Source organism: Notothenia rossii, assembly GCF_949606895.1.
Source record: "Notothenia rossii genome assembly, chromosome: 7".
Lineage (NCBI taxonomy): Eukaryota > Metazoa > Chordata > Actinopteri > Perciformes > Nototheniidae > Notothenia > Notothenia rossii.
In genome coordinates, this window is record NC_136905.1 from 82,559,569 (window position 1) to 82,586,905 (window position 27,337).

The 27,337-nt window shown below is 40.8% G+C and overlaps 2 protein-coding genes and 4 long non-coding RNA genes across 8 annotated transcripts; 2 read left to right on the forward strand and 4 right to left on the reverse strand.

Annotated features, from left to right (window-relative positions):
• Positions 1-311: 311 nt before the first annotated feature.
• LOC307046949 lies at positions 312-4,467 on the reverse strand. The gene is made up of 4 exons (XR_013810297.1): positions 4,362-4,467; positions 3,759-4,249; positions 1,696-3,664; positions 312-587 (listed from the first exon to the last, which is right to left on the reverse strand). It is a non-coding gene; the product is annotated as an uncharacterized lncRNA (long non-coding RNA).
• Positions 4,468-8,468: 4,001 nt separating this feature from the next.
• Positions 8,469-10,930, forward strand: LOC307046938 (uncharacterized protein). The gene is made up of 3 exons (XM_079693621.1): positions 8,469-9,569; positions 9,946-10,164; positions 10,247-10,930. Exons 1-3 carry the CDS (start codon positions 8,716-8,718, stop codon positions 10,452-10,454), a joined length of 1,281 nt encoding a protein of 426 aa, XP_079549747.1. The 5' UTR covers positions 8,469-8,715; the 3' UTR covers positions 10,455-10,930.
• LOC307046934 (G2/M phase-specific E3 ubiquitin-protein ligase-like) lies at positions 10,702-15,697 on the reverse strand. Of its 2 annotated transcripts, XM_079693614.1 has the most exons (13): positions 15,183-15,697; positions 14,831-14,949; positions 14,446-14,752; positions 14,266-14,345; positions 13,992-14,050; positions 13,703-13,742; positions 13,555-13,622; positions 13,376-13,465; positions 12,927-13,240; positions 12,568-12,746; positions 11,975-12,147; positions 11,471-11,685; positions 10,702-11,394 (listed from the first exon to the last, which is right to left on the reverse strand). In XM_079693614.1, exons 1-13 carry the CDS (start codon positions 15,355-15,357, stop codon positions 11,159-11,161), a joined length of 2,055 nt encoding a protein of 684 aa, XP_079549740.1. In that variant the 5' UTR covers positions 15,358-15,697; the 3' UTR covers positions 10,702-11,158. The 2 variants fall into 2 exon arrangements, with proteins under 2 accessions (XP_079549740.1, XP_079549741.1); XM_079693615.1 differs by lacking the exons at positions 14,446-14,752; positions 14,831-14,949 and having other exon boundaries at positions 15,183-15,696.
• A 26-nt stretch (positions 15,698-15,723) lies between these two features.
• On the forward strand, positions 15,724-16,351 carry LOC307046952. The gene is made up of 3 exons (XR_013810300.1): positions 15,724-15,852; positions 15,945-16,143; positions 16,225-16,351. It is a non-coding gene; the product is annotated as an uncharacterized lncRNA (long non-coding RNA).
• Positions 16,352-17,175: 824 nt separating this feature from the next.
• Positions 17,176-18,093, reverse strand: LOC307046950. The gene is made up of 3 exons (XR_013810298.1): positions 18,004-18,093; positions 17,404-17,891; positions 17,176-17,308 (listed from the first exon to the last, which is right to left on the reverse strand). It is a non-coding gene; the product is annotated as an uncharacterized lncRNA (long non-coding RNA).
• A 4,190-nt stretch (positions 18,094-22,283) lies between these two features.
• Positions 22,284-26,531, reverse strand: LOC307046946. Of its 2 annotated transcripts, XR_013810293.1 has the most exons (7): positions 26,442-26,531; positions 25,780-26,365; positions 25,089-25,690; positions 24,415-24,999; positions 23,737-24,321; positions 22,867-23,645; positions 22,284-22,760 (listed from the first exon to the last, which is right to left on the reverse strand). It is a non-coding gene; the product is annotated as an uncharacterized lncRNA (long non-coding RNA). The 2 variants fall into 2 exon arrangements; XR_013810294.1 differs by having other exon boundaries at positions 22,284-23,645.
• Positions 26,532-27,337: the final 806 nt, after the last annotated feature.

Genomic DNA, 27,337 nt, shown 5'->3' on the forward strand with positions numbered 1-27,337 from the left:
AGACGGGCCGGCAGCAACACACAACAAAGAATTTCCGGAACTAAACGAAGTGTTTTTATTTATTTATTAAAATTATAACTACAATCCGAAAAAACAGGGGAAGCCTGGCTTCCCTTGGCCTCCAGGAGAAAACGCCACTGCTGACACCTGCTCACTTATATGAACACCTTAGCTTTGTGGGGTTTCAGGTACAGCTTGACTTTTCTTTCATGTTCTGGTCCATTTGAGATTTCGACACTTAATTACACCGCTCTTCTAATCTAGCAATGCCCCCCCCCCCCCACACACACACTGTTTTCAGCGGTTGAAGGTGGATACACGAAATTCCCACCGTCCGAAACACCAAAGTTATTTGCAAAATACTAAAAACTTTAGACAACTTTACAGGAAGGAATTATGTTACTACCGTCTCCATGCTGCTTCAGGAGTCCATTTGTTTGTTTTGGAGGATGTTCTTCACACCAACACCGAATTTTTCTGTCATGATTTTGGCTGCTTTGGACTCTAGGTGCACTTCTCTCTGAATCTTCACTTCACAAAGGTAAGCAACTGCTGCTTGTGCTAACAGGCATATTGTGAGTTGTGCCCTTAGCCTAAGGTGACCAGATTTTCAAAATTAAAACCGGGGACATTTTGAGTTTTGCAGTCAATATATATCATCAACATATCAAATTTTCTTCACTGTTTAAGAAAAAAGGGGGACAATTCTGGTTTAATGTCATTCGAACATTTGAACTGTTGGATACAAACAGAAGGAAGATAGCTCATATATGAGACTTCCAAGGTCTTTTATTTTGAAACTGTACATCAGATTGTCCAGATTCTTTCTGAGTGACTAGATGGGGTCTCCTGCTATCACCCTGAAGTGAAATAAGTCTTTGATACTGGATAGTTTTTGTTTTATTCTTATCTATAAACAGAGGGATGATAGCTCATATATGAGACTACAAAGGTCTTTTATTTCGAAACTCTACATCAGATTGTCCTGATTTTCTCTGATTGACTAGATGGGGTCTCCTGCTATCACCCTGAAGTGAAATAAGTACTTGATTGACTTCGAATGACTCTTTGATTTTGGACGGTTTTCATTAAATAATAATCAAAATATAGATGGACAATAGATCTAATTTGAGATTTTAAACAGCATACATTTTAAATTGTGCTTCAGAAAGTAAAGTTATTTTAGGAGTGTTGTGAGATGGTGTCAACATCAATTGAAATTAGTCACCCAGTGGAAATGTCAGATATGTCTTCATAACTGTATAGTTACATTTTACATTCACTCAGTTATAATGTGGTAGTTATACATAGTTTGTTTTAAATGATTATTGATCACATTATATTGTACATATTTCAAAAGCTTTTATAAAGTAAACGCTTTTATTTTGAAGGCAGTTTTTACAGGCATCTTCCATAATGCATCGGATATTTGCGCACCGCAATACAACGTGCGGGCTGGCTTGACTGTGTTTTCCGAAGTGGGGGCTGGCTTGACTGTGTTTTCCGAAGTGGGGGCTGGCTTGAGCACAGTCTGTTTACCCAGTGTTTCCTGACATGAAGCGTTTTACTTCACCTTGCTATGTGTTTTTAACGTATATTAAAAAACGGGGACATTTCCGGGGACAGTTTCAACCGGGGACAGGCCAATACAAACGGGGACTGTCCCCGGAAAACGGGGACGTCTGGTCACCCTACCTTAGCCGGCTAGCAATGTTTGGCTAAGCTAACTAATGGTGTTTGACTTACTCTGGTAGTTTAGCTAACAGTTAGTCTGACGTTGGGATAGCTTTAGTTCAACAGTGAACTTCAGGGAAGAGGCTATTTTACTTTTGTTGGTAGGCTGCTTTTATGATGCTCCCAGAGGTAACTGCTTAGTTGACGGTAGCCCAGTGTATCTTTACTAACGTTTATTAAACTGTAATCTAAGCTAGCTAACGTTACCGTGTTGGTGTCCCTTCGTTTTGTGGAAATAACGGTTCAACGGTTTTAACACCAACTGTTGTATGACGTTTTAATATTCTACTTCTCAAGATTCTTTAAAATGTGTTATCATTTACTCCAGAAATCACAATGTCACCTCACTAAACACTTTGCAGCTTGTGCTCATATGTAATTTGTGAGTTAATGTGTTGACTTTGGGTTCTTTCATAAGCTAATTATGTTTGGCTAAGCTAACTAACGGTTACAACATTAAAATTGGTAATGCTAAGCTAACGGTTAAGAGGCTAACGTTGGGCTAGCTAACAGTGGACTTCAGACTTCCTCCTTGTCTTTGTACTAGCTGCTATTTGGTTTCTTACATATTTAATTAGATAGATTACAATAGCCTATGTGTATCTCAACTAATGTTAATTAAAAGTGATCTAAACCTTCTGTTTGGGGTCCCTTAGTTTTGTGGTACATTAACGGCTTGTTGACTTAACGGTTATCCTGACACCAACGGTTGCTTGAAGTTTTAATATTCTACTTCTGTCCTCTTTATACTTTTTTACATTTTCTGTCCTTGACATAAGCACAATTTCACATCACTAAGGAAATAATTAGCCGTTTGTGCCAACATGTTTATGTTGAGTTAATGTTTTGCCTTTGTGCCCTCCCTTGCTAGGTCTGTTTTGCTAAGCTATCTAACAGTTACTACACTTGGTTGGCTTATATATACACTGGTTTACGCCACTGGGCCCTTAGTTTAGTAGAAACGTTAATAGTTGTGGACTCATCAACATTGGTTGTCAGTTTTACTAACAGGTTATGGCTTCTTTGTTTATTGTGAGTTTATTTGTTTGATTTGTGCCTTTGCATGAGCTAGCTACGTTTGGCTAAGCTAACCAACGGTCATGGCATTGTTATGGGTAACATTTCAAAGGCTAACTTGACTATAGCTATGATATAACTTGCTCATCTTGGCTCTGTTATTTTTGCTCACTGAGTTTTAAAGGTCTAAAAAGCTTTGAATGTTATCTTCTCTAGTTTATTTTACTGTTAGGCGTCCCTGAATTTATTGGAAAAATAACAATTTTTGTTCTGAGAATTTATTTGAAGATTAACAGTTTTTTTTCTCATGTTTTTTTCCGACTCCTCACATGAACGGTTTCTGCAGTTTTTCCTGTCCTAATTCTGGGTTATTAGGACTCTTTTAAAGAGTATATATTGAGAAACTTCATGTTGGTAAAATGTCTGAAACACGTTCAATCATAAGAACTTGATCATTTAAGAATTGACTGTGAGGAACAACATTATTTTGAATTTAAAATCCTGTGTCTGTGTAATGTCAGAACGGTAATTCAGTCTGCCTTTCAGCTTTGGAACATGAGAAAAAGGGAGCAGGGTTTTTAGTGAGGGAGTGGCATTAAACCACATCACTGTGTACTGGCAGCGCAGAAATACACAGCCGAGTCTGATGGATTTAGACTTTGAATAATCAGAGCTCCTCTCAGCTTGTCTTCTCTTGTTATCTCAAACCGCTTTTCAAACTCCTTCTCATAGATAGGGTCACTGCCAACGTTGATGGTATGTCCAATCAAATTCATCAGACCTTTCTCTGTTTGTTGGTACCAGAGCATGACATCTAGATTGTTATCATTATGACTGCATTTAATTTCTTCCCTGGATTCGTCGTTGACTATTCTGGGATGAGACGGCTCAAACTCCACACCCTCAGCTTGATCTGTGGACAAACATATTGAAAATAGAGTTAATACAGTAGCCACCTAAAATAAAACCATTCTTATAAATAGCTGTTTTTGAAGTCATTTCTTTACATGAAAGCAAGAAGAGGAGAAATGCTATCACAGCTGGAGACATCCTTCAGGGTTGTGCTGTAGCAGGAGAAACACTGCTGCCTCTGATGGTGTGTAGAGACGCCGCCTCCTGTGGAAATACACAGATCTGGTGTTCAGGAAAGAGACGAGGGTTTTGGTGAGGGAGAGGCATTCACCACATCACTGTGTACTGGCAGCGCAGAAATACACAGCCGAGTGTGACAGGTTTGCTGATCGTATAATCAGAGCTCCTTTCAGCGCGTCTTCTTTCCTCAGCAGCTCAAACGATTTTTCAAACTGACCCTCATAGGTTTGCTCGCTGTTTGCATATCCATACCCAATGAGGGTCATAGAGAGACTGTCTTTTCTCTGCTGATACCAGAGCATTAAGTTAAGGGCAGAATCGTCATGGCTGCATTTAATCTGGACCTCAGTGCTCTCCGTCACTATCTGAGCAGGAGATGGTTGAAATGTAACAGCGCTCACCTGACCTGTGGAGAAAGAAAATTGTAAATGTCATTGATGGAAATGTTATAAAATGTTAATTATATTTAGTTGCTACATTTATGTAATTCATTACAACGTGTGAGATAATCATCTTACAGTAAAAACAGAAGAAAACAAAGATCTGCAGAGGTGAAGACATGGTCTGGCACTGGCGTGATGAAAAGTATTTCTCTGAGAAAAACAAGTCTCTGGGTGAAGAGGGAGGGGGCTGGGTTAGTGTGAGTTTGTGGGTTGATTTATCACCACATCCCCCCCATGATAAAAGCTGCACACCATGTGCTGTGCCTCCACCTGTTGGTTGAATCAGGACCCTGCTCTAAGGTGTTGTTGATAAAGTCTTTATATGAACTAGCCTGGGATGGGAATTTGAAAGCAAATGTATATTTGAATATTCGACCCCCAAAAAAACGGTTAACCGACATCTACATATCCTATAAAAAAAAAAAATGTGGGAAAAATGTTGACAAAAAATAAATACATTCAAATAAGTATAGAAATCAAGTCGAATTTGTCAAATGTATTGAACTGGTGATCACAGTTTGAACAGTTGACAGCTATAGGGCTACAGCTTCCATGCTTAAAACATAACTTGGTTTTTAAATGAAAGAGGGATCAAACATGAACAACATAACGGGTTAGGGTAACGTAACCCGTGACAACAGAGATCAACAACCTATAACAGGGCCTATAACAGAATGCAGCTATTCAATACTCATTCTTTTTTAAGAATATGAGCATGTCTACTCAGGGGAGAGACAATTCACAATCAGGCCAGCTGTAGAGAAGACCCTCTCAGCTGGAATCTGGGCATAAGATGAGGTTTGAGTCTGCGTGATCTGCATGTAGGGAGGGGCAGCAGCCATAGCATTAGCTAGAACTAGCTAGATCTGATGGATTTGGACATAAACGCGAGTGAAGTATAACCGGACGCGAGAGATAGATCAGCACCTGCAGCTCTGCCCGCTGTGAGGGACCGGTGAGCGGAGCAAAACACACCTTTAGACCTAACACACTTAGCTATGGCACGTATACATTGAATTATTCCATTTGATAATATGTAATCAACTTAGGCACCCCTCCCAAAAAAAAAAATATACATATTCATAACTCATATTCAAATACCTGAATAATTTCGAATATTCGATAAATCGTTCCCATCCCTACTTTGTATACATGTAATTGGTGTAAACTATCTCTATGTAATGTCAAGTTTAAGAGAAGTCACATGATTTGAGTGGTTTGTTATCTTCTGGATCCTCCAGCTGGTTTTTGTCTGAGAGCCTCACTGTCTTTATGACTGTGTATACGTGCCGCTCCAAAATACTCTGCGCTGTGTTCAGGGTGTCCCAGCTTCAGGAGGTGGAGATAAACTCTTTTCTCTCCATTTCCACTCACGTTAAAGTGGCTTTTGAACGACGGCTCCACGTTAGCATTTCCATAATACATGTAGGCGATGAGCTTCAGAGACGTGTCTCCTGCTGAGCGCTGATACCACAGAATAGTGTTGTAGCTCTGGATCTGATGCTCCAGACTCAGCGTGGCTTCACCGTTTGGTTCCTTTATCAGTTCAGAGGGAGTCTGAAACACTTTGTCATTACTGAGGGAAACTCCTGGAAAGAGATCAAGATGCCATTTAGTTATCTGGCACTTGGAGCTGTTGCATTTACTGGAAAATCAAGAGCTTTGGTATCTTTCACCTTGACTGGTGAACTTGTGCCTAAGTAAGACAAAATGGCTTTATTAATGTGCAATACCTTTAACCCAGAAGACGGTGATGATGGAAACGATGCATTGAGATGGCTTCATGTTGAATGAGAAGAAGCAGCTCAGTCTCTCAGCTTTGTGGATCAGGAGGAGGGACAGGAAGTGATGTAGAGAAATCAGAGAATAAGCTGAAACACTTTCTATCATTCAGTCTGCCTTTTCCTGAACTGCATGAGACCTCTCATGATCACAGGGAGACATTTGACTCTTTAACCTACTTTCAGAGAGTGGGGGGTTTGGAGAAGTTTTTGTGAGGGATAGATAGGTGTTTGATGTACTGTGCCATCCTGGCTGCACAGTAGTAGGTGGCGGTGTGTTCAAGTGCTTTTAGATTCTTTATGGAAAGCGAACCATTTTTTATTTTATCCTGACTCAAATCTCCAGCTAATTTAAAATGTTTTCTAAACCGTTGTTCCGCGCTGTCGTTTGTGGACTGTGAATATCCATATCCAATGAGTTCCAGAGCCTTGTCCCCGGGGGGCTGCTGGTACCACAGCATCACTCTGTACTCAGTGTGTCCGTGAGTGCAGAAAAGCTGCACGTCTTCTCCAGCCTCTCTGATGACTGCAGAGGGAGACTGGTGGACCTGAACTCCCAGAGGAACACCTGCAAAAAGAGAGAAAATACCTAGTTAATGCTTGAATATAAAAACAAGTTCATCCGGAGAATAATTCCCATTACCTATAAGATAACAGGAAAGTAGGCAACAAATCATTTTGGTTCTTTGTCACATGCAGATTTAGTTCTCAATGATGGTAATGAGAGGCGAACCCTGGCTTTATGGCTGGACTGATAATGAAAAAAAGCAGCAGAGGAAGTGAGGTAGAAATCACATGACAGGAACCTCGACAGCAGCTGGCTGTGAAGGCAAGGCAAGCTTATTAAATTACTATCGTGTGTCGTATTTTAGATTAGTGAAAGGAAATACACCAAAATATACATTTAGCCGTTCATTTTACTAACTGTATGTTATTGTTTGAATATTTATTCTTAATTTCCCAAAAGATAGCAGAAGCGAATGCCCAATTTTCCATATTTAAAATGAACTTTTCAGAAAACTAGCAATGAAAAAAAACAACATATTTTCCCCAGACATTGCTTTTTATCTATTGGTCCAATCCCTTTAGTGAATATTTTGTGTTAGTTTATTGTTAAAAAAAAAAAGATTGCTATTCTGTAAATTGGGTTGATTGAAGAAACAATCATGATTGGATGAGATTTTAGTGACGTAGGGGGTTGGCGTAATGTGATTGGTCACCACTTAATTACACCGCTCTTCTAATCTGGCAATGCCCCCCTCCCCCACTGTTTTCAGCGGTTGAAGGTGGATACACGAAATTCCCACCGTCTGAAACACCAAAGTTATTTGCAAAATACTAAAAACTTTAGACAACTTTACAGGAAGGAATTATGTTACTACCGTCTCCAAGCTGCTTCAGGAGTCCATTTGTTTGTTTTGGAGGATGTTCTTCACACCAACACCGAATTTTTCTGTCATGATTTTGGCTGCTTCGGACTCTAGGTGCACTTCTCTCTGAATCTTCACTTCACAAAGGTAAGCAACTGCTGCTTGTGCTAACAGGCATATTGTGAGTTGTGCCCTTAGCCGGCTAGCAATGTTTGGCTAAGCTAACTAATGGTTATGTCTTACTCTGGTAGTTTAGCTAACAGTTAGTCTGACGTTGGGATAACTTTAGTTCAACAGTGAACTTCAGTGCTCATCTTGCCTCTGTTATTTTTGCCCACAGGGGTTTAGAAGTGAAAAAAGCTTTGAATGTTATCTTCTCTAGTGTATTTTACTGTTAGGGGTCCCTGCATTTAATTGGAAAATAACAGTTTTTGTTCGGAGAATTTATTGGAAAATAACAGTTCTTGTTCTCCTCACATGAACGGTTTCTGCAGTTTTTTTCTTTCCTGATTCTGGGTTATTGTGACTCTTTTAAAGAGTTATATTGAGAAACTTCATGTTGGTAAAATGTCTGAAAAATGTTCACCCCTAAATAGGGTTGGGTACCGAGAACCGTTCCAACATTTAGATTCCAACGGCATCATTTAGAAATGTGAATTTCGGTTCCAATTTTCGATGGCTGAGGAAATGTTTCTCGCCGCTATCCTAGTCTACCGTATGACTGCGGCGGGGCGGGAAATGTAGCGTTGTACCTACACTTCCTACAACGTAACCTGGGACCACCGATCATGAATGGCGGTAGACACTCTAAAGTGTGGATTCACTTTGTTAGGAAAGACAATGGGTGTTCCCAACTTATTTCCTGCAAAGGAGGGACCACGACCAATATGACAAAACACCTTCGCCTGCACGGTATACTACGGTGGCTGGGAAGTGCAATGGACAATTACAAAGTGTGAAACACTTTAACAAAGCTTGAGACAAATTTACATTTTATAAAACAAAATTACATTAGCAAAAACACTTTTACCAAAGATAAAACAATTTAACATTAACAAAAACAAATTAACAAAATGCAAAACACTTTAACATTTCCCGAAACACTTTAACATTTCCCGAAACACATTAACATTTCCCGAAACACATTTACAAACCAGAATTAAACCGGAAGTGACGTGACGTGACGTGACGTAACCATAGGACGTGACGTGATTGGCTCAAATTTAAATTTGTTTTGGCGGAAAGACCGAAGGTACGAGTGTGTTTCATATACAGTCTATGGTGTGTTTACGTTCGGTAAACATGTTTTGTCCGTTTTGTGGAAACAACCTGGAACAAGTGACACGGTTTTGCCTTTCGTGTGGAGGATCTCTGGAGTGTTTAAAGGACACGGGTCAGACAGAAGGACCAGATATCTTGCATCATTGCGTGCAATATTTTAATGAAGGTCACTCGTATGCTGTAATCGTGGACATTTTGTCTACCTTTCACGGTGTAAAAATCAGTTTGCGGACTCTTAAAAGCAAACTGAATCAAGCCGGGTTTTACCGCAGAAAGGGTTATTCCTCTCAAATCGCTGTAATTAACGCCATCAGGTTGGAACTTCGTGGACCTGGACAATTGTTTGGATACCGAACAATGTGGCAGGCACTAAAACAAAAGTACAGTCTTCGAGTGAAGAGAGATGATGTTATGAATTTGCTCCGGGAGCTTAACCCTCGAGGCTGCGAGAGGAGATCTCGCAGAAGGTTTATAAGGAGAACCTACCACTCAATGGGACCGAACTATATGTGGCATGCTGACGGTTATGACAAACTTAAGCCATTCGGTGTGGCCCTTTCAGGATGCATAGATGGATTTTCACGTAAAGTACTATGGCTTGAATGTGGTCCAACAAACAATAACCCAAGAGTTATCGCTCAATATTTCCTCAAATGTGTGCGAACCCTCGGTGTCATCCCCATGAGGCTGCGGACTGATTGTGGCACGGAGAACGGAATTATGGCTGCAATTCAGTGTACCCTACGTCACCATCACCATGACTACTACTCTGGAGCGTCCAGCCACATGTATGGCACATCCATGACTAATCAGCGCATTGAGTCCTGGTGGTCCATATTAAGAAAGGGAAGGTAAGTGTTTATCATTATTTTCTATTACTTGCCAACCCTGTCAGACAAACAACATTTGCTTAGCTAAAGTGTATCAGTTTTTATTATAATAGATATAATATATAGCCTGTAGTCTATGACCCAGACTATACAAGGCCTTTCTTTAGAACTTCTTTTTGGCAGAAATAAAGTTAGAAACTGTGAACATCTAAGCGTGGGTTTTGGATTGAACAGCGGCCCCTGAGGGGACGTAGGCCCTATAGGTTGTGAAGCAAATAAATTATGAAATAGACACTCAATGATTTGTTGTTGATTTTACTGGTAACCTTTTAATGTAATTTGTAGAATTGTTGTATATTGCTTAATAATTCACTTGAAAATATATCAATTTCTATAGGTCTCAGTTCTGGATGGAGCTATTTGCAGACCTCCGAGATGCTGGATACTTCAACGGGAGTCACGAGCATCAGTGCCTTCTGAGATTCTGCTTCGTTGATGTTATTCAGAAGGACTTGGATGAGTGTGTGAGACTGTGGAACAGTCACAGGATTCGCCCTTCCAGAACAGCATCATGTCCAGGAGGAGTGCCCAATGAACTGTACTACTTGCCACACAGGTAATACATTGGTGATGGATTGATACTTCTTTGTGTTTTTATCTTAAATGTAAATAAATACTATATCTTCTATTTAACATAGATTTGGCTCCAGGGACTGTGGATTTGAGATTGAACAGGCAGAATTGGATGCTGTTCCTGAGACAAGCCTGTCAATAGCTCCATGTGGGGACCAAAACATGCAAGAGTACTTGGACTTTGCTATGGAGCGCAATGACCTACAGAAGCCAGAGAACTGGGAGACTGCATCAGAACTGTACATGAAGCTGAAAGAATATGCTCAGTTATAAAGTAATCGAAAAGGTATTCAGAAGTACAGTAGCACTGTTTCACCACTCCAAATCAGATTTCAGGGCTCAACAATGCTTGGTTTCATGGTTTGTCAGACTGCATTTACTCTTTCCCCTGTGACGTATCCAAATGATTATGGTACCTGTTCATCCGAAGACTGGTCCTATTTAGAAAAAATATATTCCCATACATTTTTAAATAAAAACAGCATTTTGAAATGAACATTGTTTCCAGCCAATCACCATATTTGTTTCAATGTCATTTATACAGCACCAAATCACAGCATAAATATCTTAATCATTATAAAATATAACCGGAATAACAACAAACAACGCTCCAATTAGCAAGCACAAACAAGGTTATGTTGTGTGTGTAATTGTGTGCAGAAAGAACATTTCTGTATAAGTCTTATTTCAACCATGTGGACTCACTGGAAACCTGAGAATGAATGACTGATTTACAACAAAGAAGCTATGGGTGGCAATGTGAAATATGTATAGCAAAGTTCAGAGTATTTATAAAAATTGTATAGGTATAGAACAATACTTTGATTTTGTCCCAAACTAAATGGACAACATGAGCTGTAAGAAGAAAAAAAAACACGTTCACATCCAACAACAACTATGAACAACCTTTATAGAGTGTTTACTCTATGAAAAACCTTCATAGAGTCTGTACTCTATGGGTCATCCAGTCACATGACTTAAAAACAGCCAAATCCTGGAGAATTTTGCATTCCAAAGTCCATTTGGGACTTAAACACATTGTATGCGTCAAGGAGAGGTAGTTTTAATGTGTTGGAACATGTGTTTGCCATTGGGAATGGAGAATCATCAAGGAACTCTATTCCTGGCGATGGTTCAAATCCAGATGGGGGAAGTGAAGTCAGCCCAGTCGCAAACATCAAAACATCTTCCAAAGACACAGCAGTCTGGCTTTCTGCAAAGAAAACATGTTCAGATACATTTTGGCAATGTGTTTCCTGAAATAGTTATAAAAACAGCGATTTACAAACCTTCACAATCGAGGAGATAGTCTGCCCAGTAGCCCAAAGTTTGACTTTCCCTAAGCCTCCTGTTACTCCCTGGTGGACTGAGGTCAGGCTTGAAGAGTCGCTCAAGTTCCAGAGCAGTAAGTCGCTTTTCAGAGTGGCACAGGACCGGGGCCAGCAGAGTAGGGTGCTGCTGTAGTGCGTTTAAAAACTGAAGGGCTGAAAGACCCTCCTTGAATCTGAAGAGTGAACAAAAAAAATATTTCATCACAAAGTCACATTTAAATAACCTAATACCTAAAACAAGGGGGGGGTGGCATGAGCACTTAAAGATTGGCACAAGACAGGCAGGGAAAGGAGAGACGGACGTCCCATATCAGTTATACTACACAGGCACACATTTTGACACTGACTAATTGCTAACAGATAAACATAGAATAAACCAAAGAGGGGGACCATGAGGAATTTTAAACAAAAAATTCTTACATACATTAAAAAAAAATCATATGAATACAAATATGATCTTACCTCTCAATTACAGAGGAGTTTCGGCCAATAATGTACCACTGGAGGTAGTCTGACACAATATCATTCTTTCCTTCAACAGAAGCCACATGTCTCAGACAACCTGCTGTCTGTAACATTGTGCTGTGTCTCATGGTCATTTCTCGCAAGGCATCCACTGAGGCAGCATTCTCAATCTGAAGATTATAAAATGGATATAAACAATCCAGTCAATAACTGCATGTACTGTATATTCTTGCCATTTTTTTTCCATTGCAAGATTTATATATTACTATTACTACTATCCTTGTACAATATATACCTGGCTGCTAAATCCTCTATTACAGGATGTGTTTTTTGTAAATTGTGTTTGTGTATCTTTACTAGTTTTTTATCATTCTTCTTAGGTAACATTAAGTTGTCTTTGGCTCTATTCTGCTCCAACAATGTAAATGTCCCCTCTGTGGGACTAATAAGGGTATTCTGATTCTGATCACAAAACAAAAAATGAAGCCAATTCGGTGTATGTGATAAAGGTAAAGTAAAGATGTCTCAAAACACTGCAGGAACTACATAATAATCCACCCTACCACACTGTTGCTGTATGCAATTCTCACCTCTTGTAAAGCTTTCCCTACTTCTTCATCAGTTATTAAATCAACTGTTGCTTTGAATGAAGGCTGGCCTGCAAGATAATGTACAAGATCTTCTGACAGAAAATGTGGCCCTGGACCTCCATGCACAACTGACACTGCAATCATCTTTCCTGCCAAGTAGTATTCATCCTCCCTAACAGCTGTGAATAAAGGTATTCATATTGCAAAATTAAAACTTTATTTAGTATATACTTTAATGTACTGTAATGAAACTCAACGTTTTGGAAAAAATTGTTCAAGCAACAAATCATATGTCATGTGATATATATGGTTAATGATCATTAACAATTGTATTAGTACACTTCTAACCGTATGCATACCATTTGCATTGTAGACCAAGAAGCGGCGTCCGTCTGGCCCATCAAAAATGGGCCGGTCTTTCAGATTCTTCATCAGTAGAGATAACAACTCTCTCCTGGGACCACCTGAATCAATTCCTTCTTCGAAAACACCAACATCATCAGTGAATTTTACCAGCATGTCACAGTTTTCTGAATACGATGTACGCTTGAAACCTCTGACTGCTCCATCCCAAACATTAGCCCTTGAAATGTTGAACCGGCTGACTCTTCCATGATCAATAGGCTGTGAGAGGTTAGCAATAATGGCAGGTAATGTAATGTTCATCTCCTCCCTGTAAAGGAAAAAAAGTGACCTTATTAGTGGATATTCCAGAGAGTGCACAAACAGTTTAAAAAAAAAAATGTTGTACCAGAAATATTGTACAGAGAAAAAAAATGTAATGTCACTGTAATAGCTGTCCGTTTACATTTCAGTGTCCAATAAACTCGTCATGTTGACTGCAACCAGCTCTTCGTCCTCTTCTTCAACACATGGTGCATACAGGTCTGTGTATGTACTGTTAGGAAGTGATCATTCCCATGTTAAAACATCTTACAAACAAAAATGTCTTTCTCGTGTAAGTGAGTTACTAACATTTGTACTTACCTGTAGCAAGTAGTCTTGTCTGTATTTGTTTTGGGTGGACCCATATTCTCAGTATCAGATATTACTATCTGAAATACAAATACAAATTTCTGTAACAAAACAACACTGAACATTAGAAACATCAGGCTTCCACAATCTGCCTCAATACCTGTCCAGGCTGAGTTGTGGATGAATGTCCAAGTGCCTTCCTGAAACATGATAAAATTGATAAAATTATTAACTTCATGATACAGGGTATAGTTGAGTTTTAAGTAACATTTAGAGGTAGGAGGAACCATAAGATTTATAAATAACAGATTATTTTTGTTTGAAATTAGATTAAACATGACATGTATGGTATTTTTGTATCCATGTTCACCAGAGAAAATGCTGTGGCCTATTCTTATCATCCACTTAAAGATAAATTACTTATTTTGTAAAAATAAGTACAAACTTACCCTTCATTTTCCGGTTTGTGTTTTGGAGTACTTTTGTTTCGTGGTTCAAATTCAAATACCTGAGAGTAAAAGTGTACAATTATCAACAGCTTCCATTATTGTTCCCTTACCACATATGTCTATCAACAGTGAAACGTTGTGAGTGTTTCTGATAGTAATTGTAACTGCCAAGTTGGTTCTTCTAAAATATTTACCAGAATATAGATTTCCTGCTTAAAATCAAATGTATATGAAAAATAAATAAATGAACATTAAAATAAAATCATTTACGCACCACAGTGTCAGCCTGATTGAATTCAGCTGTGCTCCTAGATGTGATGACAATATCCGAATCAGAGTCTGAGGTATCATCCCCTGTAGTAAAAGCAAAACGTTCAACACATTATTATGTATGCTGCAGTAGAGGATGTTAACATGTAAACAATTAAAATATTGAATAATAACATCCACAAACCTCCTCTAAAATGTTTCTCAAGGCAAATGAAAAGGGTGATCCTGGCATATGCCTTTCCTAAATCCTTTTTATATTCTGCCAATGTGAATGGCTTTTCTGAACCAGGCACATTGACAACCTCTGAGCAGTCTGGATACAAAAGGACGTACGGTCCTTCATCCATGTCCTTGTTAAAGGCTTTCATTTTCTGGACAGCTCGTTCCAGTATAGCAGGTGCTGCTACCTCCGGGTCTGTAAACAACGGGAGTGTTTTCCCTCTCCGAGGCTTTAAATCAACTCCTTGTGGCGACATCATTCCTATGTTTATCTAGTAAAATAGCAGAGATATAAGTAATGACACACACAGAGACACTGAGATTTCTATGAAACGGTTAATGCAGCTTACCTGGACTCGTCTCTTTTCTTGTTTAAGTCTTCCTTTCCCACAGTTAAAAGACTGTTTCTCTTTTGACTTTGAGTTTCTGTACTCCATGAAAAGTTTATAGGATCGGCCTGGTTGTTCTGCTATGAATAGTTCCAATAAAAATATAATAATTAGCAGCTCCAACAATCAGCAAAAGCAAGTGTGCATTAAAGTTTACGGAAAACCTAAAAATAAAAACTAGCATATTAGCTCAATGCGTTGCTATTCCGTTAAGACATGGATTGGTATTTGACTGATATGAAACTGTGATTGAACTTTTATTTACTGCATGTCTTACATTAGCATCACAAAGCTAGCGCAATACTACACTTACTTTGTTTCGCATTTTCCGGCTGTTTCGATGTCCCCTGTGCGCTTGGTACACCCGTCTGGTCCGTGTCCTTTAAACACTCCAGAGATCCTCCACACGAAAGGCAAAACCGTGTCACTTGTTCCAGGTTGTTTCCACAAAACGGACAAAACATGTTTACCGAACGTAAACACACCATAGACTGTATATGAAACACACTCGCACCTTCGGTCTTTCCGCCAAAACAAATTTAAATTTGAGCCAATCACGTCACGTCCTATGGTCACGTCACGTCACGTCAAGTCACTTCCGGTTTGATTCTGGTTTGTAAATGTGTTTCGGGAAATGTTAATGTGTTTCGGGAAATGTTAAAGTGTTTCGGGAAATGCTAAAGTGTTTTGCATTTTCTTAATTTGTTTTTGTTAATGTTAAATTGTTTTATCCTTGGTAAAAGTGTTTTTGCTAATGTAATTTTGTTTTATAAAATGTAAATTTGTCTCAAGCTTTGTTAAAGTGTTTCACACTTTGTAATTGTCCATTGCACTTCCCAGCCACCGTAGTATACAGATCAAGGAGTGTACCGTTTTCAACCTGTTGCGCCAGTCTCCGTCCGCCTCACAACCACCGTCGTCTTCCGCTGTCGCCCCGGCTCAACCAACACCGAGCGCTTCCTCAGCGGAGCCCTCGCAATCAGGTATTTTAAGTTAACATCACTCAAAACTAAAGGATGGTTGTTTTGTTTGAGAGGCTGTGTGTAAAATGTGTGGATATTTTATATTTTTGTAGATGGAAGTTTGCGGTCGCCTAGTTGCGCGGCTACAACGGCTCAAGCTAACAAGCCCGTCCCAGCCCGTGTCAACCCATTCACCTTAGCAGCAAAGAGAAAGGTGATCGTAGAGAAACGTGAGGAGTGCCACAGAAAAGTCACTGCTTTTGTGGTGAAAAGGCTGCATCCCTTCTCGGAAGTAGAAGCACCTACATTTCGGTACGCAAAGACAATTATACTAATTTTCTAGCCCAGACCTCATCCACAATAACAAAATCATTTTTGTTTTTGTGTTTACAGGGACATGCTTTTTACAGGAGCTGTTTGCTGATGAGAATGCTCAAAAGATGACACCACAGCAGAATTCCATGCCCCTCCAGGACCAGGTAGAGAAGGAGCTGCACATGTACAAGGCTATGCCACGCAGAGTTACGTCTGATGACGCTGCGGCCTGGTGGTGGAACATGAGAACAACCTATCCTTGCCTGTCGGACATGGCCATCTCATATTTGTGTCCAGGCTTCCTCTACACCCAGTGAACGTGTTTTCTCGACTGCTGGTGACACAATCTGTGCCGAACGCTCGCGCATACTGCCTGAGAAGGCAGATATGCTTGTTTTTCTCAACAAGAACTGTTTTTAAATGGGGGGGGGGGGGGGGGGTTTCCTTTAAAAGTTGGACTGTTGCTGTGTTGTAGCTTCAGTGGTTCTCAGGTTACAGTTACATAGTAGTGAATATAAACAGACTGATTAATGTGAATATTAAACTAACCTGTGTAAAAGTTTCTCGAAATGTTTTAGTTTTTTTTGGGGGAAGAAGCATGTATCATTTTTTTACCCTGCCCCTCAAAGAATCGGAATTGAAAAGTAGAATCATAATTGTGGAAATTCAAACGATACCCAACCCTACTCACAAATAAATGGTCATTTAAGAATTGACTGTGAGGAACAACATTATTTTGAATTTAAAATCCTGTGTCTGTGTAATGTCAGAACGGTAATTCAGTCTGCCTTTCAGCTTTGGAACATGAGAAAAAGGGAGCAGGGTTTTTAGTGAGGGAGTGGCATTAAACCACATCACTGTGTACTGGCAGCGCAGAAATACACAGCCGAGTCTGATGCACTGCCACGAGGAATAATCAGGGCTCCTTTTTTTATGTCCTCTCTTGTTATCTCAAACCGCTTTTCAAACTCCTTCTCATAGATAGGGTCACTGCCAACGTTGATGGTATATCCAATCAAATTCATCAGACCTTTCTCTGTTTGTTGGTACCAGAGCATGACATATAGATTGTTATCATTATGACTGCATTTAATTTCTTCCCTGGATTTGTCGTTGACTATTCTGGGATGGGACGGCTCAAACTCCACACCCTCAGCTTGATCTGTGGACAAACATATTGAAAATGGAGTTAATACAGTAGCCACCTAAAATAAAACCATTCTTATAAATAGCTGTTTTTTGAAGTCATTTCTTTACATGAAAGCAAGAAGAGGAGAAATGCTATCACAGCTGGAGACATCCTTCAGGGTTGTGCTGTAGCAGGAGAAACACTGCTGCCTCTGATGGTGTGTAGAGACACCGCCTCCTGTGGAAATACACAGATCTGGTGTTCAGGAAAGAGACAAGGGTTTTGGTGAGGGAGAGGCATTCACCACATCACTGTGTACTGGCAGCGCAGAAATACACAGCCGAGTGGGACAGGTTTGCTGAGCGTATAATCAGAGCTCCTTTCAGCGTGTCTTCTCTCGTCAGCTCAAACTCTTTTTCAAACTGACCCTCATAGTTTTGTTCGCTGTTTGCATATCCATACCCAATGAGGGTCAAAGAGAGACTGTCTTTTCTCTGCTGATACCAGAGCATTACTAAAAGGGAAGAATCGTCATGGTTGCATTTAATCTGGACCTCAGTGCTCTCCGTCACTATCTGAGCAGGAGATGGTTGAAATGTAACAGCGCTCACCTGACCTGTGGAGAAAGAAAATTGTAAATGTCATTGATGGAAATGTTATAAAATGTTAATTATATTTAGCGGCTACATTTATGTAATTCATTACAACGTGTGAGATAATCATCTTACAGTAAAAACAGAAGAAAACAAAGATCTGCAGAGGTGAAGACATGGTCTGGCACTGGTCTGATGAAAAGTATTTCTCTGAGAAAAACAAGTCTCAGGGTGAAGAGGGAGGGGGTTGGGTTAGTGTGAGTTTGTGGGTTGGGTTAGTGTGAGTCTGTGGGTTGATTTATCACCACATCCCCCCCATGATAAAAGCTGCACACCATGTGCTGTGCCTCCACCTGTTGGTTGAATCAGGACCCTGCTCTAAGGTGTTGTTGATAAAGTCTTTGTATGAACAGGTTACACCGCCTGCTCCATAACACCTGATGAGAATATCACACTTCTCATTATTTAGCTACTGAGCAGTCACTGTTTGCATGGCCGTAAGAGATCCGTTGTCTCCAACATAATCATGTGAAATATTATCAAACAACGCATCTCTGTTTTTGTAGTTACATATGACATCAGGTCCAGTTTCAGTCTCAAACAATAACACTATTCACCAGCTAATCCTCGTTGGCTCCTGAGAATATGAAGCTTAAGGTGCTGTAAACATGCTGACAGTCTCTAAAGTGATTTCTCCACATTGGACCCCTGATGCAAGGGGACAGTCACCAAACTACCCAATGAATTAAAAATTGCTGTCAGTCCAGAATAATGTTTACACATCTTTGTATACATGTAATTGGTGTAAACTATCTCTATGTAATGTCAAGTTTAAGAGAAGTCACATGATTTGAGTGGTTTGTTATCTTCTGGATCCTCCAGCTGGTTTTTGTTTGAGAGCCTCACTGTCTTTATGACTGTGTATACGTGCCGCTCCAAAATACTCTGCGCTGTGTTCAGGGTGTCCCAGCTTCAGGATGTGGAGATAAACTCTTTTCTCTCCATTTCCACTCACGTTGAAGTGGCTTTTGAACGACGGCTCCACGTTAGGAGTTCCATAATACATGTAGGCGATGAGCTTCAGAGACGTGTCTCCTGCTGAGCGCTGATACCACAGAATAGTGTCGTAGCTCTGGATCTGATGCTCCAGACTCAGCGTGGCTTCACCGTTTGGTTCCTTTATCAGTTCAGAGGGAGTCTGAAACACTTTGTCATTACTGAGGGAAACTCCTGGAAAGAGATCAAGATGCCATTTAGTTATCTGGCACTTGGAGCTGTTGCATTTACTGGAAAATCAAGAGCTTTGGTATCTTTCACCTTGACTGGTGAACTTGTGCCTAAGTAAGACAAAATGGCTTTATTAATGTGCAATACCTTTAACCCAGAAGACGGTGATGATGGAAACGATGCATTGAGATGGCTTCATGTTGAATGTGAAGAAGCAGCTCAGTCTCTCAGCTTTGTGGATCAGGAGGAGGGACAGGAAGTGATGTAGAGAAATCAGAGAATAAGCTGAAACACTTTCTATCATTCAGTCTGCCTTTTCCTGAACTGCATGAGACCTCTCATGATCACAGGGAGATATTTGACTCTTTAACCTACTTTCAGAGAGTGGGGGGCGGGGGGGGGGGTTGGAGAAGTTTTTGTGAGGGATAGATAGGTGTTTGATGTACTGTGCCATCCTGGCTGCACAGTAGTAGGTGGCGGTGTGTTCAAGTGCTTTTAGATTCTTTATGGAAAGCGAACCATTTTTTATTTTATCCTGACTCAAATCTCCAGCTAATTTAAAATGTTTTCTAAACCGTTGTTCCACGCTGTCGTTTGTGAACTGTGAATATCCATATCCAATGAGTTCCAGAGCCTTGTCCCCGGGGGGCTGCTGGTACCACAGCATCACTCTGTACTCAGTGTGTCCGTGAGTGCAGAAAAGCTGCACGTCTTCTCCAGCCTCTCTGATGACTGCAGAGGGAGACTGGTGGACCTGAACTCCCAGAGGAACACCTGCAAAAAGAGAGAAAATACCGAGTTAATGCTTGAATATAAAAACAAGTTCCTCCGGAGAATAATTCCCATTACCTATAAGATAACAGGAAAGTAGGCAACAAATCATTTTGGTTCTTTGTCACATGCAGATTTAGTTCTCAATGATGGTAATGAGAGGCGAACCCTGGCTTTATGGCTGGACTGATAATGAAAAAAGCAGCTGAGGAAGTGAGGTAGAAATCACATGACAGGAACCTTGACAGCAGCTGGCTGTGAAGGCAATGCAAGCTTATTAAATGGCATCTATCAACACAATGCAATTCAAAGTGCTAAACAAAAATGAAAAACATTAAGCGCATTAAGAGGTAGTGCAGCGTAGGGCTGCACGATATTGAAAAAAACTGACATTGCGATATTCTTTTCGCCTGCGATATATATTGCGTTTTTTTTAACTATATTTAACCGGATGAAGGATTTTAGTCACGGACATCTGGATCTTAACTCATCATACCTTAAGTCATGATCTAACATGTCATCATAATGCAGGTTGCTTACCCTCAAATAAGGGGGTTCATCTGTGAATGAAGAAGAGTGGGGTCTAGAAGGGATCCAAGAGATGAAACGTATTACATTAAACTATAGGAAGCTTCATTATCACATTAGGGAATTAACATACGTGACCAAATAGGTCATTTAACTTTTTATTCCACAAGTAAAACCTTTTTTGTGCAAATAGCAGCAAAGTAGTTGACATCTTTTAAACAACATTATATAAATAAAATTAAGAACAGCTATACACCAGCTCCTTTATGCCGTTTAGAACCTTTCTCATATGGTGTAACTCCGGCAAAGGCATCTGAAATAGTTGTTTGCTGTGCATGCAGACTCAGAGCCTGCAGACTCAGAGCCTGCAGACTCAGAGCCTGCATGTCACTCCACTCAAGTACCCCTGACATGAGAGCTGCGCAAGTTTTCCTTATGTAGCAAGCAGCAAAATAATTGTAACGTGACGTGTTTGAGTTAATTTATCAACTTAATATCGAACGCCCTAAAAAAAAAAAAAAAAGTGCACGTCCCTGCGATGTGAATATTGCGTATGCGCACATCGCGGTTATCGCCATGACACGGTATATCGTTCAGCCCTAGTGCAGCGGAAATACATTATAAAATGGCAATTTAAAAAATGTTTTTAAAAAATGAACTTAAAAGCAGAGTCATAAAGAAAAGTCTTCAGCCTGGATTTAAAAGTAGTCAGAGTTGCAGCGGACCTGCAGGTTTCTGGGAGTTTGTTCTAGATATTTGGAGCATAATAACTGAACTTCTCCATTTTTAGTTCTAACTCTGGGGACAGAAAGCAGACCAGAGAGATCTGGATGGTTCATAATTTAGCAGGAGATCAGAAATGTATTTTGGCCCTAAACCATTCAATGCTTTATAAACCAGCAGCAGTATTTTACAGACAGACAGACAGACAGACAGACAGACAGACAGACAGACAGACAGACAGACAGACAGACAGACAGACAGACAGACAGACAGACAGACAGACAGACAGACAGACAGACAGACAGACAGACAGACAGACAGACAGACAGACAGACAGACAGACAGACAGACAGACAGACAGACAGACAGACAGACAGACAGACAGACAGACAGACAGACAGACAGACAGACAGACAGACAGACAGACAGACAGACAGACAGACAGACAGACAGACAGACAGACAGACAGACAGACAGACAGACAGACAGACAGACAGACAGACAGACAGACAGACAGACAGACAGACAGACAGACAGACAGACAGACAGACAGACAGACAGACAGACAGACAGACAGACAGACAGACAGACAGACAGACAGACAGACAGACAGACAGACAGACAGACAGACAGACAGACAGACAGACAGACAGACAGACAGACAGACAGACAGACAGACAGACAGACAGACAGACAGACAGACAGACAGACAGACAGACAGACAGACAGACAGACAGACAGACAGACAGACAGACAGACAGACAGACAGACAGACAGACAGACAGACAGACAGACAGACAGACAGACAGACAGACAGACAGACAGACAGACAGACAGACAGACAGACAGACAGACAGACAGACAGACAGACAGACAGACAGACAGACAGACAGACAGACAGACAGACAGACAGACAGACAGACAGACAGACAGACAGACAGACAGACAGACAGACAGACAGACAGACAGACAGACAGACAGACAGACAGACAGACAGACAGACAGACAGACAGACAGACAGACAGACAGACAGACAGACAGACAGACAGACAGACAGACAGACAGACAGACAGACAGACAGACAGACAGACAGACAGACAGACAGACAGACAGACAGACAGACAGACAGACAGACATGGAAATAAAATAGCATTTAAAATGAAATCAATTATTTGACAGACAGGAAGCCAGTGTAAGGACCTCAGAACTGGAGTTATGTTCTCCACTTTCTTATTGTTGGTGAGGACTCAGCAGCATCGTTCTGAATCAGATAAAAACCACGGCTGATCAAATATGGTGCTAAGTTTTAGTTTAGTTGAAAGGAGATGTGTGTCATGGTGCATACCGAGCGCACAGAAGTACACTGCACTGTGCTCAGATGCCTTCAGGTCCGCTATAAACAGAGAACCATTCTTTCCTGTGTTTCCACTTAAATCTCCAGTGATATCGAAATGCTCTTTTATATAATTCTTCATTGCTTATTGTAGTGTAATCTACATATCCAATGAGTTCCAGAGCCTTGTCCCGGGCCGGGGGGGCTGCTGGTACCACAGCATCACTCTGTAGTCGGTTTGTCCGTGAGTGCAGAAAAGCTGCACGTCTTCACCGGTCTTTCTGATGACTGCAGAGGGAGACTGGTGGACCTGAACCCCCAGAGAAACAGAGTAAACAGAGGAGGACACATTAGTGGTTTTAGATGGGAAATTGAAAAGTAAAGGAAATCTTATTTTACAGTAAAGTAGTTGTTACCCGTGAGGAAATGGCAAAAGAGAAATGTAATCATCTTGTAGAGACTGAATGACTCTGAAGTGATGGATGAAATGCAGTGATCGTTAGGTCATGAACAATTATCTGCTGCTCTACTCTCTCTCAGTCACATTTTAATGAGGAAGCAGATCTGATGTAGGAAGGAGGAGTGGCTTCATGTAAGATATATTTTTCTATGTTTATCTACATACCTCCCCCTTAAAAGACATTTAGCATTTGACACATTTGTATCAGATATTAAATTATGTTACTGCGTATTTGCCTTGTTAAATTGTAATAAACCAAACAAATACAAACACAAGTGTATTTGCTGATGTTGAAATGATTGCATCAAACCAAAATACAACCACAAATGCAGGTGTGTCCGTGAGCAGTTTATTCCACGTCTCATGAAAGAAGATGGTTCAGAGTTTTTGTAAAGTTCAGAGGGGATTCCTGTCAGCGTGCTTCTCTCGCTGCACAGAAGTAACCTGCACCGTGCTCTGGTTTCACAGCGTTGACTATTAGAGAGGCATTCTTTGCTGTATTTCCACTCAGATCTCCAGACATGACAAAATCATCTTTAAATGGCTCCTCCATTGTGGCATCTTTATAATTCAAATACCCGATGAGTTTCAGAGCTGTGTCTCCAGGTGAGCGCTGGTACCAGAGCATCAATCTGTAGTCCGTTCTATCATGGCTGCAGGAGATCTGCACTTTGTCTCCAGGAGATTTGATGAGCTCAGAGGGAGACTGACGCACATCAAGACCCAGACTAACACCTGGATAAAGAACATAAAACAAACATTGTTACAAAATCATAGATAATGAGAAACCCATGATTCAAAACCAATGCTGGTTATATTTGTTCACCTGCAAGACAACAGAAGAGGAGAAAGCCGATCATTATGACTTGTCAGGCTGACTATGATGAATTTTAGATATGGTCTCTGGGATCTTACATCACTGAGTGTGATGGAGGTCTGCAGATGCCTCCACTGAGTGAGTGAGGTTTGAAGAGGAAAGGGAAGTGATGAATGCAGCTGACTGGGAGGGGACTGTTGAATGTGTCATTGACAACCATAACTTCTGATAAGGGTTGTAAGTTTTTGTATTAAGGAGAAGGAAGCTACAGTCACTGTGCTTTGCTGGCTGCACAGAAGTAAACTGCACTGTGCTCAACTCCAGTCTTTTTGACTGTAAGAGAGCCATTCTTTACCGAACCTCCACTCAAATCTCCAGAGATATTGAAATGTTCTTTAAATGGCTCCTCCATTGTGACAGCTTGGTAATTCAAATACCCGATGAGTTTCAGAGCTGTGTCTCCAGGTGAGCGCTGGTACCAGAGAATCACCCTGTAGTCCGTTTTATCATGGCTGCAGGAGATCTGCACTTTGTCTCCAGGAGATTTGATGAGCTCAGAGGGAGACTGACGCACATCAAGACCCAGACTAACACCTGGATAAAGAACATAAAACAAACATTGTTACAAAATCATAGATAATGAGAAAAAAAACCATGATTCAACCCATGCTGGTTATATTTGTTCACCTGCCAGACAACAGAAGAGGAGAAAGCCGATCATTATGACTTGTTAGGCTGACTATGATGAATTTTAGATATGGTCTCTAGGATCTTACATCACTGAGTGTGATGGAGGTCTGCAGATGCCTCCACTGAGTGATTGAGGTTTGAAGAGGAAAGGGAAGTGATGAATACAGCTGACTGGGAGGGGACTGTTGAATGTGTCATTGACAACCATAACTACTGATAAGGGTCTGATGTTTTTGTATTAAGGAGAAGGAAGCTACAGTCACTGTGCTTTGCTGGCTGCACAGAAGTAAACTGCACTGTGCTCTGGTTTCACAGCGTTGACTATTAGAGAGGCATTCTTTGCTGTATTCCCAGTCAGATCTCCAGACATGACAAAATCATCTTTAAATGGCTCCTCCATTGTGGCATCTTTAAAATACAAATACCCGATGAGTTTCAGAGCTGTGTCTCCCGGTGAGCGCTGGTACCAGAGCATCAATCTGTACTCCGTTTTATCATGGCTGCAGGAGATCTGCACTTTGTCTCCAGGAGATTTGATGAGCTCAGAGGGAGACTGACGCACATCAAGACCCAGACTAACACCTGGATAAAGAACATAAAACAAACATTGTTACAAAATCATAGATAATGAGAAACCCATGATTCAACCCATGCTGGTTATATTTGTTCACCTGCCAGACAACAGAAGAGGAGAAAGCCGATCATTATGACTTGGTCAAAATAAACCATGACTATGACAAAGTATTTTAGAAGTAAGTCTCTGGGATCTTACATCACATCACTGACTGTGATGGAGGTCTGCAGATGCCTCCACCGAGTGATTGAGGTTTGAAGAGGAAAGGGAAGTGATGAATACAGCTGACTGGGAGGGGACTGTTGAATGTGTCATTGACAACCATAACTACTGATAAGGGTTGGATGTTTTTGTATTAAGGAGAAGGAAGCTACAGTCACTGTGCTTTGCTGGCTGCACAGAAGTAAACTGCACTGTGCTCTGGTTTCACAGCGTTGACTATTAGAGAGGCATTCTTTGCTGTATTCCCACCCAAATCTCCAGAGATGACAAAATCATCTTTAAATGGCTCCTCCATTGTGACAGCTTGGTAATACAAATACCCGATGAGTTTCAGAGCTGTGTCTCCAGGTGAGCGCTGGTACCAGAGAATCAATGTGTAGTCCGTTTTATCATGGCTGCAGGAGATCTGCACTTTGTCTCCAGGAGGTTTGATGAGCTCAGAGGGAGACTGACGCACATCAAGACCCAGACTAACACCTGGATAAAGAACAAAAAACAAACATTGTTACAAAATCATAGATAATGAGAAACCCATGATTCAACCCATGCTGGTTATATTTGTTCACCTGCCAGACAACAGAAGAGGAGAAAGCCGATCATTATGACTTGTTAGGCTGACTATGATGAATTTTAGATATGGTCTCTGGGATCTTACATCACTGAGTGTGACTGTCAGTGATGGGGATCTGCAGATGCCTCCACTGAGTGAGTGAGGTTTGAAGAGGAAAGGGAAGTGATGAATGCAGCTGACTGGGAGGGGACTGTTGAATGTGTCATTGACAACCATAACTACTGATGAGGGTTGGAAGTTTTTGTATTAAGGAGAAGGAAGCTACAGTCACTGTGCTTTGCTGGCTGCACAGAAGTAAACTGCACCGTGCTCAACTCCAGTCTTTCGGACTGTAAGAGAGCCATTCTTTACTCCACTCAAATCTCCAGAGATATTGAAATGTTCTTCAAATGGCTCCTCCATTGTGACAGCTTGGTAATTGAAATACCCGATGAGTTTCAGAGCTGTGTCTCCAGGTGAGCGCTGGTACCAGAGCATCAATGTGTAGTCCGTTTTATCGTGGCTGCAGGAGATCTGCACTCTGTCTCCAGGTCTTTTGATAAGAGAGGGAGACTGACGCACATCAAGACCCACACAAATGCCTAAAAAAAGAAAGAAATCATCAAATCAATGCAGGATCTATAGATAGTGTTATTTCTGAATGGTTAAATATTTTACCAATGAGCCAGGATAAAAAGAATAATGTTGGCATCTTGTCCTCTGAGTGAACGCACTGCGTGGCTCTGATGCTGTCGACTCTTTATCAACATCCCCCTTTCATATATTCCCTAGCTGCTTTATATTTCATACTGCTTCATGCGTTTCACAAGAGAGTATTTCTGGAGCTACAGCGCCACCTACTGGAGTGACAGAAACATTCAAATGTAATGTCAACCAGTTTGCTGACAGCATAAAAATACACAGCACTCTCCAAAAACCTTAAAATAATATATTTAAAAATGTATGTCTTACTAAAAATAAAAAAAGTTTTCCTTGTCTTTCCCTCTGTCCGACTGCCTTATAGTGAGCCAGCTGTCTGATATCAGTCACTCACTATGTGGTGTATTCCTTATTCATGTGGTAATTCCACATCGTGTATCCGGCTGCATTACAGGGAGTTTTTGTTGAAGACGCAGAGTATGTGCAGCACTGTGCTTCGCTGGCAGCACAGAAATAAACTGCGCTGTCCTCAGATCGACGTGTCTTTGGAATATGAAGATGTGCCAGACTTTGCCCATCACCACTCACGTTATAAGTGCCTTTAAATTGAGCTTCAACAGTTGGATCAGTGAATCGTACATAGCCGAGTAGCACCATGTCATTTCCCCCAGCAGACTGTTTATACCACTGGATCTGATCAAAGCGTGTGCTTGAATGGCTGCACGTTATCAGGACGTCTTCTCCAAGGTGTTTGATCAGCGCCGTGGGATTCTGATGAACGCTGTTCTCTGACGGTTCTGAAACACATTTTTATTTAGTTATTTATGGTACAAATAAAGAGGAAACAAGAGTATGACTGCAAAACATGACGTTGAGAGACAGAGGAGGTAGAGGAGTCACATAGTTATCAGACT